The following is a 13,463-nucleotide window of genomic DNA, read 5'->3' as shown; positions in this document are numbered from 1 at the left end:
GTCATATCTTGAAGTACTTAATTATCCAAACAGAGCGCTTTGCTCTCAAACTGCAAACTTAGTTTTCAAAGTGGACTGGGAGGTCTGGTATGGAAACTGTCGTAATGGCTGTATGGCTGACATGCATCCAGTCTGGATTCAGGAGATAGACACCCTCTCTAGACTCAAACTTTACTTTTAGATGAAGCTTATAGTTGGATCAGGCAATCCTGAAACATCCCATAGTTATGCTGCAGCCTGTTGTGGCAGACTGGTTCTGCTGGAGGTTTCTCTATGTTAAAAGGGAGTTTTTCTTTCCCATTGTTGCCAAGCGCCTACTCATTGGAGGGTTGTGTGATTGTTGGGGTTTCCTTCTAATATTGTAGCTTGTGCAAGTTACCTTTGAGTGTAAAGCCCCTGGAGGTGACTGTTGTTGTAAATTAGTGCCATATAACTATAATGGAACTGCACTGAATTGAAATTGAATTCTTTTAGTCATGTCCCCACCAGTGAAGGAGTAAATTAGCATTTGTGTGTCGCATAAACTTCGAAAAACCTTCAATGTTGCACCCAGCTGATAGTGTTTGTAGCCTACAGTGTTTTGGTAAGTAATTTCTCTAATAGGAATTTCTGTTTTTCACTAGCTGTGATGCAATTCGGCTTTCTCTCCAGAGAGCAGTGTTGTTCTGTTGCACAATTAAGCTCTGTAAGTAGCTCACCCAACATTGATTGCAGACACATCCAGCTGTTCATATTGTTTCCAGAGTCGAGGACCTTCAGGATGGCTACCGAAGGGTCCATTACCAACACCTGAAGGTCGCACGTGTGAAAACTGCAGCCGCTCAGCGCCGCAGTTAAGGCAAACCCGGCTGAGTGATGACAGAGTATTTGAGGCAGATGCGAGCCACACAGTGAGAGTCCTCACACTGACACTCTCCACTCCCTGCTATCAACCATCAGACATGATTACAGCTCCCGCTTCTTGATCCAGTGCCTGGCTGAGCCCACTGCTTTGATTTCTCGAGATTCTCTCCTACAGCCGAAGTAACCTAACAAGATGCTCGACTCAGACAGAGACTTGACCCTGGCGTGGTATTTGTTAAAGTCAGGCTACAAATGGGAACAATTTGTCAGACATCTTTTACTTTATTCAGATTGAATGAGGACATTTCACAAGGTAGTGCTTTCTCTCAACTCATATTTTACTGATGGCTGGAGGTAAAGGCAGAGACTTCAGTCAGGAATTCGTCCGCGGGGACCTACAAATAGTACCGCGGGTAGCGAAAACATTAATAATCTCCGGCTAGTGATGGCTGCGAAAAGACAGACAGTCAGACTATTACCCAGATGTAGGAAAGTAAAGCGATTTAATAACATTGAAAAACACCAATTAACATTTATAACATGCAATGCAATGAGTGAACTTTTACAAAACACTGCAGTTTTCCCGATCATGTTGCTAATGTTAATGCTGAACAATAGAAGTGATTCTGTTTTGGAGTGGCAGCATACTCAAAGTAGGGCTTAACAAAACCAATATAACACTTCACTATAGCACACTGAATTAGCGGTGCAGGTGGATGGCAAATATTGAAACCAGACTGAGTAATCTGATTGACAAAAAAGAAGCCTGTAATCCATTGCAGGTACTGACAGTGACATAGCGATGCCACAGCTTCGATTTGCAGGCTACAAATTTAAAAAACAAAACCTTAGCTTTTGTAGATTTTTTTAAAGAACATCTCTAAAAAACAATTGACATTGTATTACTAATTTAATGAAGTAGCAATGTAAAAAAACCCCAAAAAAAACCGGCCTGCATGAATGGAAAAATCAACACATCCTTCATGTTTGTAACATATACCATATTGCATTCCTAAGCTTTTCTTTGTATTGTGCTAGAGCTACTTCTTTCCCTTGTTTCCCTTACTTATGTCAGCTTTATTTTTTAACGTACTGACAATAAACTGTATTGATCTGCTCATTCTTGATTTGTAAAACTGGTGGTTAAATCCAATTTAATCAAGATGCGTATGGTTGTTTAATGATATCAACCTGTAATGGATTACATTTCTGAAACTTCTTACCCCATATCTGCTGAAGCACCGCTTGGCTGTTACAGCAAATGTGTGATTTAAACTAAGAACTCAAATGTTTCTAAACAAGGTACAACTAAATAGTATATCCTAACATCACAAGGAGATTCAGGAGAAGGAAGCGGTCTTTATAATATGCATTGATATGTGAACTGTCTTATTATTCTGTCAGGTATAAAACCACTGGAAAAAAAATAAGTTAATAAGCAAACCTTTATACACATCTTACATCATATTCAATGAATCCATTTCAAATATAAAAGGTCAGTAATACAAGTTCCAATTGAAAAAATATCAACTTGATATCCCCACTTTATCTGTGGCCTGCTACAAGGTGACACCAGAGGCGAAGCTGCATATAACGCTGCACGGCGGAGAGGGGAGTACAAAGAGTACTGCAGCAGAAGGAAAGGAAATAAAAACAAAGCCCTCTAAAATTTTGAGTAATAACAATTATAAAAAAAGACACTCCACACATACAATATACACTATATATACACTGTATTTAGTAATGGTCATTCTGTTGCAACTTAACAAAACAGAGCTGTATAAAATGAGAATGGCAGTGTGCACTTGGCAACGACACATTACGTTTGACACAGAACTTGCGCTCCGCATGAATAATGTCTGTTTCCTGTTTTTCTTTTTTTGTTCCGACAGCTTTCGTGGAAACTGGATGGCCCGTTCTGCTCCTCATGCCGGGGTCTGAATGGTGGCTTTGATCTCAGCGGACGCCCTCTTCTCCTTTCGCCCGGCGTACTCGCCGATAAAGGAGCCGTCTTCGTTGAACTGAGCGTCCTCGTCGCCGTAGTCCACCAGGCTGTCCCCGCTTTCCACCGCTTTGATCTCCCTGCTCAGCGAGTGTTGGCTGCCCTTCAGTGGCTTCTCGTCGTTGTCGCTGCGAGAGAAGCACAGTGGATTTAGAAGCACCTCATTTCACCCATGGCTTCACTCTGTAGCTTATTGGAGAGGACGGGGCTGCTGCCTCTACAGTGAGCCTCTGTGATTGACATTATCCTTTACCTCGGGCTGACCAATGGGTTATAATCACAAAGATGCACATGTTGAAACAAAATTAAAACATGAGCATACGCGCCTCATTTGATCAAGTGCCAACTGGAGAGCAAATGAGATATTAAGAGGTACATTAAACTGGTGCTGGTGAGGCTACACACATGATGTGGTCTTATATAATACAACAGTGAAACGATTACAAAGGATGTACTGTGTAATATTGTCATGGGAATTCTGGTGACATTAGAGCTTTTGACATCAACTACAGGAGCACGGTGGACCAGCTAGCTTTTCATAAATTCAACCATAGCCTGATTCTAAGGCAAAAGTGGAGATTATGGAAGGAACTCCTTAACCAAACTTCATGAAACGTGATTGGCCAAATGAAGAAGCCATTACATTTTTGGGATAGGACATAGCATTAGATTTAGCAAAGGATGTGAATAGTTTCTGAGGGCAGAAAATGGTAGATATGCTCAGTAAATATAGATGTCGAGACAAAACAAAAACCGATGACTTTTAGCTCAGTAAAGTGAATAGCAGCCACCTTATTAAACACTTGAAACTTTGGTCGGGGCCATTTTCTGTCTGTCCTAGATTACAGTGACGTGATTTACAGCAGAGAACAGACTTGGCACTCAGTGACTGTTGAGTAGAAATCAATGGGAGTATTCTAAAATGCCTCCGCCATCAAAGAGCCAATCAACAGCCAAACTGGGAAACATTAGAGTCATGCTGCTGCACTGTTGCATACGCTCAGCTGAAGTACAGTTCAGTGGTGCCAGGGAGATTTAGTCTTTATCATCCAATACTGTTTCTTATCATTGAAAGGATCCAGGTTAGATTTACTTCATCAATCAAGTTTGGGCTCTTTCTCCATTTATTTAGATGAACCTCCTAAATAATTGTCCACATAACAGGCATTGCCAATACATGCTTTTAAAGGAGCGTTGCTTATAGACATGCTCAACTTGAGTCCCTCTTTATCCTTTATTATTTATAGTCTTCATCATTGCATCTTCCATGAAAACGTTGGGTAATCAAAGATGTGACAGATGTGTTACTGTTTATCTGTAAGATTCTCATTGCTTCTGTGCTAAACCGGTGCACTGGGCCACTCAGCTGCTTTCAGCGTCTGCTCTGACCACCTGGGACACACTGCACTCTAAAAATGAATTTATCACAAATCACAGATTAATAATCACAAACCACCAAATGTTTGCACCTGTATCATTCCTGTCCTTGTTTCCTTCACTCATAGAGTTTTGTTGTTGTTGTTGTTTTTTTTAAATCATTTGTACCCGTTCCATTTAAACTGCTGTTCAGCACCAATCTTTCCATAATTAAATAAATTAATATCTCATTATTAACACTCACCCACATCTGAGATTATATATTGTGGTCACTGACCTCATTATTTCCTGCCTGAGGGCAGTGCCTTCCTGTAGTCTTGTGGTCACTGTGAGGTTGAAGGTTAACTAGCACTTAATTTAGCTGAGCAGTATCTGCTTCAGCTTTGACTCAAACTGTGTGCTAAGCTAACAGTTTCTTTATTTTTCACTCCAAACTGTTGTATTAATCTTCTCATCTAAGTCCCCAAAGAAAGCAAACTAGTACACTTCTGGTTTATTCTTTGGACTAGTTAAGTAAACACAGCCAATCAGTGAAAAGCCAGGCCACCTAGCTCCTGAAGCGAACATGACAAAGTCTAAATGCTGTCACACTGAGCCACTTTTGACTTCATCATATCAGCATTTGTTGTGCTGTGCAGATCCCACTGATTGGAGAATTACACTGGGACTCATACTGCGTTAGACTGTTATGAATTGGACCACTAAAGGATTAATGAAACGTGCCCCGATATTACTGCCCTGGAGATGAGCTGCTTTCAATTACACTGATTGGTTTTAGTGTCCTGCTGTGTGCCGGGCAGCGCGCGTTTAACTCCATCCGGACAGAAAATGGCAACTTGTGAGCGGTGCCGTGGCTCCCTTTATGATGCAATCTGTCACAACACACCAACACAACACCGTATCTACGATCACAACCTCCTATGAAGGGATGCTACTACTCTGACAACACTGACGTGTAAACAGCTTACTGCTGTTTATCACATACTTTCCAGTTACTCAGTCCATCAAATTTCTTCAGCTGAAGAAGTGTGAGGCTCCATGGGAACCTCACGCGTGCTGGGGTGTCTTTTCAGTGAGAGGAAAAGTGCAAAAAAAAAAAAACGTTACTGAGAGGAGAAGATGGATAAGACTGCTAACACAGGAGAAATTCGTTGTCGGTTGCGCGTGAATTGCAGTGAGGTGGTGAGACGGCGCTCTGAGGGTGACGCTTACCTGTATTCACAGAATGTGTCGTCATTCATGCCCTGAGACTCCACGTCTGGGTGAAGGTCTTCTTTTTCTTTTACTGCTCACAAAATAAAGAGGAGATATCAGCAATTTCCTCAAGAGATGACTGCCAGTGAAGATCACTGAGTCCCCCGACTGTTAACACTATCTGAATAAGTTTGAGTGTCAGTCCCTAATTCCCCACACTTACTCACCAATGATCAATGCAAGCTTTAGATAAGCTTACGAAATTTTGCTTTTATACATATATACATATATATATATATATTTATTTATATATATACATATATAGATAGATAGATAGATAGATAGATATACACATTTGGGGTCTTTTTTTTTCCTTAAAGAGGAAAAAATGAAGCTTTGGTTTATGTTTTTAAATCTAAATGTTTTCCTTAGTATGCAAAGCAAAAGGAAAAGGGAGAAGGAAAAAAAAGCACATGGCTCAGGCAAATGAAAGAAAAGGTTGTCGCTAATGAGAACTTAATGAGGAAACAAAGGACAGAGCTGCATCTCGCTCTTTATTTCTGCTGACGAGTGAAACGATTGCTGGCCAGACGACAAACCTGAAGGCCATTAGCCGTGAATAATAAAGCTGATAAGGACTCCCGTGTCCCCAGTAGGAGGACTAGTGCTGAGATACCACAGAGCTTCTGTCACTATTCACTATCCAGCCTGCTCATGTGCAGCATTTGCATTTTGTCTCGCTGTGGGCTCTGCACTTTGTTTAGATTGTTGGCTGGAAAAATAATGCAAAATTCAAATGCTGGTCATACAGTACAAATGTTTATTTTCCTTTCAATGCAGCAGCCTATTTTATGTATAAATTTGCATTATAATGGCCGGGGAAACAAAAAAAAGGGGAAAACTATCATCATACACATTCCGGTAATGGCTTCTGGGATGATTGATCATTTTTTTCATGTCAACAAACAACAAAATGGAACTATAATGATGCTCTGAGCAGCAATTAGTATTCAGGCAAGGTGATGAGCGTGTGTGCTTGTAAAGTGAGGACCTACCGGAATACTTCCCTCCTTTATTTCTGTTGACAAAGCAGGCGATCAACACAATGAGTGTGAGGAGAGCAATGGCGCACATCAGCCCGATAAACCAGCCCTTGGTAGATATTCCTCCGTGAATGCTGGCCAGACCTGAGGAGAACAATATTGGGTGACTTTGACTCGCCTTGGCCTTTTCATCAGGACACTTGATTGAATGTTTACATCGACGGAGCCTATCTGATGCAAAGGCAGGAGGCGGCAGGGCGCTCCGCTGATGGAAACGCTCCAATATTAATATTAAACAGCTAATCCTGCTTGTCTAATTAATCAAGTAAGGAACGCTGTACAAATGTAATTCCTTCTTAGTGAGCCAAATTAAATCCTCGTGACACCGTAAAGGACCACACATCGCAGCCTGAGTCACCGCTCAAGGACACGTGGGTTGCACCTGTTCTTTTTTCTTTAAAAGGGAGGTAAATTAGTTCTGCTTTTTTATACTTTAAGCCATTTTTTTGTCCCCTTCCTCACCTCTTGGACCTGTAGTGATAACATCTTCAAATATACTAGAATTATAAACCCGGCTGTTAGGAATAAGGCGCACAGTGTACTCAGTCTCAGGTTCAAGGCCGTCAATGATGTGGAAAGTCTTAGAGGTGTTTAAGGCCTCTGTTGTCTTCCAGTGACCCTCACCTGTGCAGAGGGGTGAATGATCAACAGTGTGTCAGTACACATGAAAACACACAACCACCTTTATCTAATGTAGAAATGGGCGAAAAGACACAAAGATGCAGATGCTTCACCTACTGTTTCATTCTACTCTACTCAGAAACCAACAGAGACTGAGCTTACGGTTGTTCATATATGTGATATAAAACTCAGCATGCTCTCCTCCAGATCTCCAGCTGATATTTGCAGCGCTGTCGCTAACAGCAGAGCTAACATTAAACAGGGTCGGGACTGATGGGGGGATAAGACGAGATGAGGAAAAGAAATGGAGAAATGGCAGAGAAGGGTTAGTAGAGGACAAAGCAGATCAAAGTGTTAGCAATCGTGTGTGTTTACAGGATAAAGGATGCTTTCTAAGGAAGAGGCAAGCGTGCTTCTTCCTAACACTATTGTAAGGAGGCATCAATTACGTCTGACAGAAGGGGACGTTGGGTCACTCTCACAACAGGACAAGAGTAATGTGGATAGGGAAATGGAACCACAGGTGGAGCCTCCAAAGCTGAATGGCAGTCTACTAAAACCTGAAGAGCGATTTAACACCAAAGACTGCTGCATGATGGACATTTCACACAAGCAGATATGAATGAAACATGGGAATGAAGTCAAGTAACCCCTACAACATTTTAATAAGACACTTTTTTCCCTGTGAGTTATTATGGTTATTTTACATTCCTGGAAGTTTTAAAGTGTTAAAACAGTTTTTGGCAGAACCGGTGTCAATGCCTTTCTGTATTTCATCAAATGGGAAAATGAACAAACAAAAAAATGTAATCCCAGAAGCTCAAGCCAGACAATGTTGGGCATTTTTCTAGGTAACTCAAGGTAAAGTGCAAATTATTAGAAACTCAACAAGCAGAACAGCTTTTTCAGCTTTAATGTTGAATGAAAAAAATATTTCAGTGTTTAATTTAATGTAGTAAATTAATCAGTTCACAAAGTTTTCAGATCAATAATTAGCTTAAACAAATCCAGTTTTTATTGCTCTCTTCTTGTTAAAGGGCAGTTCTTCCTCTCCACAGTCGCCAAGTGCATGCACATAGAGCAGCGGTCCCCAATCCCCGGGCCACAGACCGGTGCCGGTCCGTGAGTCGTTTGGTACCGGCCCGCAAGAGTTGAGGCTCTGGTGTGAAATTTATGGTTTTCAGGGTTTTTATCGTTAACTCGGTTTCCGAGTCTGGGTCTTTTCCCGTGTTGTAGTTGTGTGTCTTATTTTGAAAGAAATGTTTATGTGTTACCATAGTGACCAGAGAGCTTTAAGGCGCAGAGAGGAAATGCTCCTCCTAAAATGCACCAACTCTCAATGTTGGCGCATTTCAGGAGGACGGTGCTAATAAAGTTACAGTATTACACAGTGAATTCACGTTTATTATTATATTTACAAAATACCACTGTTTTTGTCTCGGTCGTATCATTTTATTTTGTTGTAATTATCCGCGACACCTTAAAGCAGTGGTTCTTAACCTTGTTGGAGGTACCGAACCCCACCAGTTTCATATGCACATTCACTGAACCCCTCTTTAGTGAAAAATAAAATATGATTTTTTTTTTCAAATTCAAGACATAGATATGTTTTTTTACTGGTGCACAAAATGAGCCGTGCATGTCACGGCGGAGGCTCTGCCGAACCCCTGAGACCGACTCACCGAACCCCTAGGGTTCGATCGAACCCAGGTTAAGAACCACTGCCTTAAAGGCTGGTCTGTGAAAATATTGTCTGACAGTAAACCGGTCCGTGGCGCAAAAAAGGTTGGGGACCGCTGCTGAAGAGGATTACTGGGGTTCTTTTTATAATATCGCAGGATACAGTGCTTTGAAATGGCACCTACGAAGTGGTGCTACTTAAATACAACTTTAGTGGAAAATTAACATTTTGTGTGTTCTTGCTTCATCTACCTCAGACATACCTATCAAGGTGATTTTATCCTTCTCATCCTCAAACAGAGAAAGAGGGAAAAAACAGTAATTTTGTAATTGATGAGCATGATTAGTATGGGAAACGTGTGCTTTGACAGCAGCTGTCTAAGCTAGTCAACAAAGCACAATCCACTTCATTTCACCACAGCAAACATGCAAATCTTCATCTGTGCCTCAAGCTCAGGTGCTTTATTTGCTCAGGTGATAATTCAGTTCACAAGAACACCTGTGTCTGGGCTGTCCATCCCAACAACTGCAAATGACACTCTCTGACTAATGTTGATGGATTAGTCACCAGCTATAGCAATTCTAGTCATTGCGAGTGTGTGATGACTTCGACAGACATAGACAATCTGAGTTAAAAATATCCAGAGGCTGGCTGCCGTGTTTTGTCACCATGTTCCTCAGCTTGCTATTACCTTCTGCAGAAAGCAGCTGCTCACCCAGCAGGGAACGAATGCCCTGGAAGATACCCCTTCAAAGTTAGAAATCTTTTTTTTTAATAAGGAGAGACCAGAAAATATTCTGATACAGGAGCTTTCAACAGCTTCCACTTATCCACTTATCTCAGTGTCCTGCAAATATCACCCTCTTAGTATGAGCTCATACTTCTCTGCATGGCTCAGGAGGATGTTTCTCCTTGCTGTTTTCTCTCTGTCCCCGGACCTCTTCTTGTCCCAGAGCTGTGTTGCTGTTTACCCAGTTGAAGATTACATGGAAATGTCAGGTGACTGCTGGGTCAATACACTGCCACACAGAGGGCTGAATGGGGCCCAACAAATCAATCACTTACAATTAGACATATTTGTCCTGTTCAAGTGACTGCACTCCACTGCCACACTGTGGGATCGGGATATAGATCTAGTATGCTAGATTTCCCGGTGGTGTAGCAGAGAAATGAAAGCTTACAGTACAATATGGCTGCCATTTTACATCATAAACTAGCTGAGAAAAATGCCTGAAGATGCTATCACATTATAATAGTCAATGCTCCTCTGCATTTATTCCTCAGCCTTTGCTGTCGATGCTGTACGGTTAAGGCTTTGCTGTGTCAGAAAGTGCTGCAGCTCTACCTATGGTGGAACGAGTGGGTTTGGTCACAGGGGACTTTGGAGTGCTTGGAGGTGAGGGGGAAGCTGACTTGCCTGAAAAGAAAAGACAGACCTTGTGGTTATCAATTGGCGTAAGGGCTTGAGGTGCTATCGTCTACTGTTAGCATGCATGCTGTTGTTAAGTACACTCTAAAATTAGTGACTATGCAATCTGAAACAGGATCTAGAGTTTCAAAACTGTATTTCACACCTCTGAGATGTGCCTTTTAATTTTTACTCCAATCCAAAAAAAGAAAGAAAAAGGGACGAGCCTGTGGCGTGTCTGATGCTCTTACTGCGTTTGGCTCTTAAGGCATCATTTATTACCCCAGCTTGTTGCACCGAGCCTGCCGTTGCTAGAAGAAAAGTCAATATTCGTTTACAGCTGCTAATGAGCCAAGATTAATATGAATTTATAATTAGGTTACTCATTACCAATTGTTATTAGAGAGGAAGCCGCAAAACTTTATCTAAGAAGAAGTTGACGTTTTTCTAATGAAAGGAGGCATCAGAGTGCTCTCTGCTGATGGCAAGGGCAAACAGCAGACAAGGTCAATTATGTGCAGAGAGGCTGACTGTTTAGGGCTGCTAAATTCTGCATAGGACAAATAAAAAGTGTCCAAATGTTTGACAGTCAAGCCCCGATGATTTATTCAGGCCTACAGCAGCTACACACATCCATATTTCTAAACCTAAAAGCATGCAAGCACTACTAAAAAACAAAATGGTGAGCATGTCATACTAACATGAAAGTTATTCTATCACTATTTCAGAGCAGTTTGATGCTCTCTATATGTGTACATATGACATGCCACACTTGCTGCATAAACAGATCTACATACTGAGGCCAACAGCAGGAGCCAAAATGGAAGCTGCAGAAAAGAAAAAAAAGGAAAAAGACAGAAGGGACAAGCATTGCATGGCTAAGCAGACGTCCACATTCACAAGCACATTTATAATACACACTGCATGATCAAAGCTACATCTCAAAGCAATGCACTATTTTAGTGGCATATGTGAAAGCAAGCAGAGGACCATTAAGACAAATCCTCACACACACACACGCATGCACACAGTGATGGAGGTGTTACCACAAATAGCTTTCATGTGCAGACCTTGAACCTCTCCCCAGCACATGTAATAGCCTGACAAAATTGCAACTCAATACATATAAAATGAGCCATTCTACCTGTAATCATTTCTCCTGTGTTTTTTTCCCACCATGCAAATAAACAACCCCTAAGAGCCAATTAAGTGTCTTTCTGTGATTGTGAGGATTCGTACAGTAAACAATAAGCAATCACTTGCATATTAAGCACCTGTGCTGCACTTCAAAGTTGAGAGATCTGCTCTTACATAACACAGCCTGAGTGACATACTACATTCATTTTCTTGTGCATTTGTATTGAAAGAGCCACCTGCTTATTTCTTATGACTACAGCACATTTAGTGACACTTGCAGAAAGCTTCCTGCTTCAATCACTCGTACCACCGACCACAATCACAGGAGCTTGGCTTGAGTTTGAGCCAGATGAAGTATGGTGTGTGGACCTCGACTAATGATATGTAATTAAAAGGCAAAGATTACATGTTACAAGCTGGCTTATTATGATGACTTACCCGGCAACTCTTTCATGATTGCACAATTCAGTAATAAAAGCTTCAGTTTCCTTCCTGCTCAAAGCAATTTTCTTTCTTAGCTGATTGTTTCATAGCTCACGCTCTCTGTCCAATCAATAAGCACTTGCTCTCTCATGACAGTGACAAATGAAAACCTCGACTGCAGCCATATGAAATTGTTTATCCACAAAAATTACTTACATGGAGATATGAAAAGCTTGGCTGCTCAGGCTTATATCATATTGCCCTAGTTCAATGCCACTTCGAAATGGCAAAATGACTCTGTCACCTGGTTTGCTTAGCCTCGGTTCACACGAGCAAATTGCGCTCCTCAGAGCTCGTCCGCATTCCCATTGTTCCCCCACTGAGAAAGCGCCACGCTCTACCAGCCACACGCCCACGCAAGCTTATCCGGACACACAAAGCCCGATTGGCTCGGCTTTCCGGACCTTCAATCACTCACTTGTTTCCAGGGTGGTGGTGCACTCGTCGCTGACGTCAGGCCCGCAGCCCACCGCAGTACAGGAGCACAGGTAGAACTTGTATTTACTCAAAGGCTCCAAGTCACGCAGGATCCACGTGGTGGTCTCAGGTTTGCTAATGTCTACTGTCTGCAGTGGTCCCACTTCTTCTGTGTCATTGACTAGAAGTAAAAAATGGCAAGAAAAAAAATACGTAAATGTAAGTATTTTGTCACAGTCACCTAACAAGGCAAAGGAGCAACAAGGGAAAAACTCTTATACTTACACTGCATTACGTACAGTGCAAATAACAGGTCTGCACCTACAGTGTATTAACCCTAGAACATTATCGCTGGGTGATTTACACCCGGGCAAATACATTTACATGATTTCTCTCTCCTGCAGCTGTTTGCGTGTCGAGGAGCCTGTGCCATCACCAGGGAAGTCTCAAATTTCCCAGGAATGGGTGGACCAAAGACCAGCTTTCCAGAGTCATTATTTTGTTTTAGAAGGGGTTTTTTTTCATTTTGTTAGACATGGCACAGTTGAAAGTAAAAGAAGACCACTCTAATTTGTCATGTGTTGTCATATTTTGATATATTTGATTACTTTTTATTGGTTATATTATATCGGGTAAAAATCACCCGGCATTAGTGATTGTGTTACTATTTATAGCGATAGTGTTCTAGGGTTAAGCATAGCCTCTATATAAAATACAGACTTAGCCACTGTGACTTCACCCACTGGCTACAGAAGTCCTGTTGCGAACCCTCACATTGCTGCGTCTTGCTGCTGATGATCATGTGGATATTCTCGATGAGAAACTGCTCCTATGGTGGTTATTTTAGGGTGTTTTTTACACCTGTGGTGTTCAAGTTCATTTAAATTGGATTCTGGTTCGTTTTACACCTTGGTGTGGTTCATTTGTGCAGATGTGAACACAGTAATCAAGACACTTTGGACGAGGTGGTCCAGAGCAGTTTGTTTATGACGTGAACGTGATCTGACCTCAATCCGACCCAATTACCAGGAGTACGTTGCAGATTTAAGGTAAAAAACTTGATCATACAACTATGCAGAATCTTCATATTCAACACATATACCATAGTAAGAACACTTGTTTCACAGATTTTCAGTCCCTTGAAAACACAGCTTCCATACCTAGTTTGTTTTTACATTTGAAAAGGTGTTTTTACTT

The 13,463-nt window shown here is 41.5% G+C and overlaps 1 protein-coding gene across 6 annotated transcripts in view; it reads right to left on the bottom strand.

Moving 5' to 3' along the window:
* Nucleotides 1–1,109: 1,109 nt before the first annotated feature.
* Nucleotides 1,110–13,463, bottom strand: part of chl1b (cell adhesion molecule L1-like b) — a 70,435-nt gene continuing 58,081 nt past the window's right edge. The window contains exons 25-32 of one of the 6 annotated variants that reach the window (XM_019358605.2): nucleotides 12,268–12,447; nucleotides 11,027–11,056; nucleotides 10,167–10,238; nucleotides 7,303–7,410; nucleotides 6,982–7,143; nucleotides 6,472–6,603; nucleotides 5,435–5,507; nucleotides 1,110–2,973 (exon numbers count right to left, since the gene is read on the bottom strand). In XM_019358605.2, the coding sequence (XP_019214150.1) occupies nucleotides 2,769–2,973; nucleotides 5,435–5,507; nucleotides 6,472–6,603; nucleotides 6,982–7,143; nucleotides 7,303–7,410; nucleotides 10,167–10,238; nucleotides 11,027–11,056; nucleotides 12,268–12,447 (962 nt within the window). In that variant the 3' untranslated portion in view covers nucleotides 1,110–2,768. The remainder of the gene's footprint in view (nucleotides 2,974–5,434; nucleotides 5,508–6,471; nucleotides 6,604–6,981; nucleotides 7,144–7,302; nucleotides 7,411–10,166; nucleotides 10,239–11,026; nucleotides 11,057–12,267; nucleotides 12,448–13,463) is intronic. The other 5 variants (XM_025907482.1, XM_025907483.1, XM_005450140.4 and 2 more) reach the window with 5 other exon arrangements.

The sequence above is a fragment of the Oreochromis niloticus genome, linkage group LG5, assembly GCF_001858045.2.
Source record: "Oreochromis niloticus isolate F11D_XX linkage group LG5, O_niloticus_UMD_NMBU, whole genome shotgun sequence".
Lineage (NCBI taxonomy): Eukaryota > Metazoa > Chordata > Actinopteri > Cichliformes > Cichlidae > Oreochromis > Oreochromis niloticus.
This window is presented reverse-complemented; position numbering and strand designations above follow the sequence as displayed.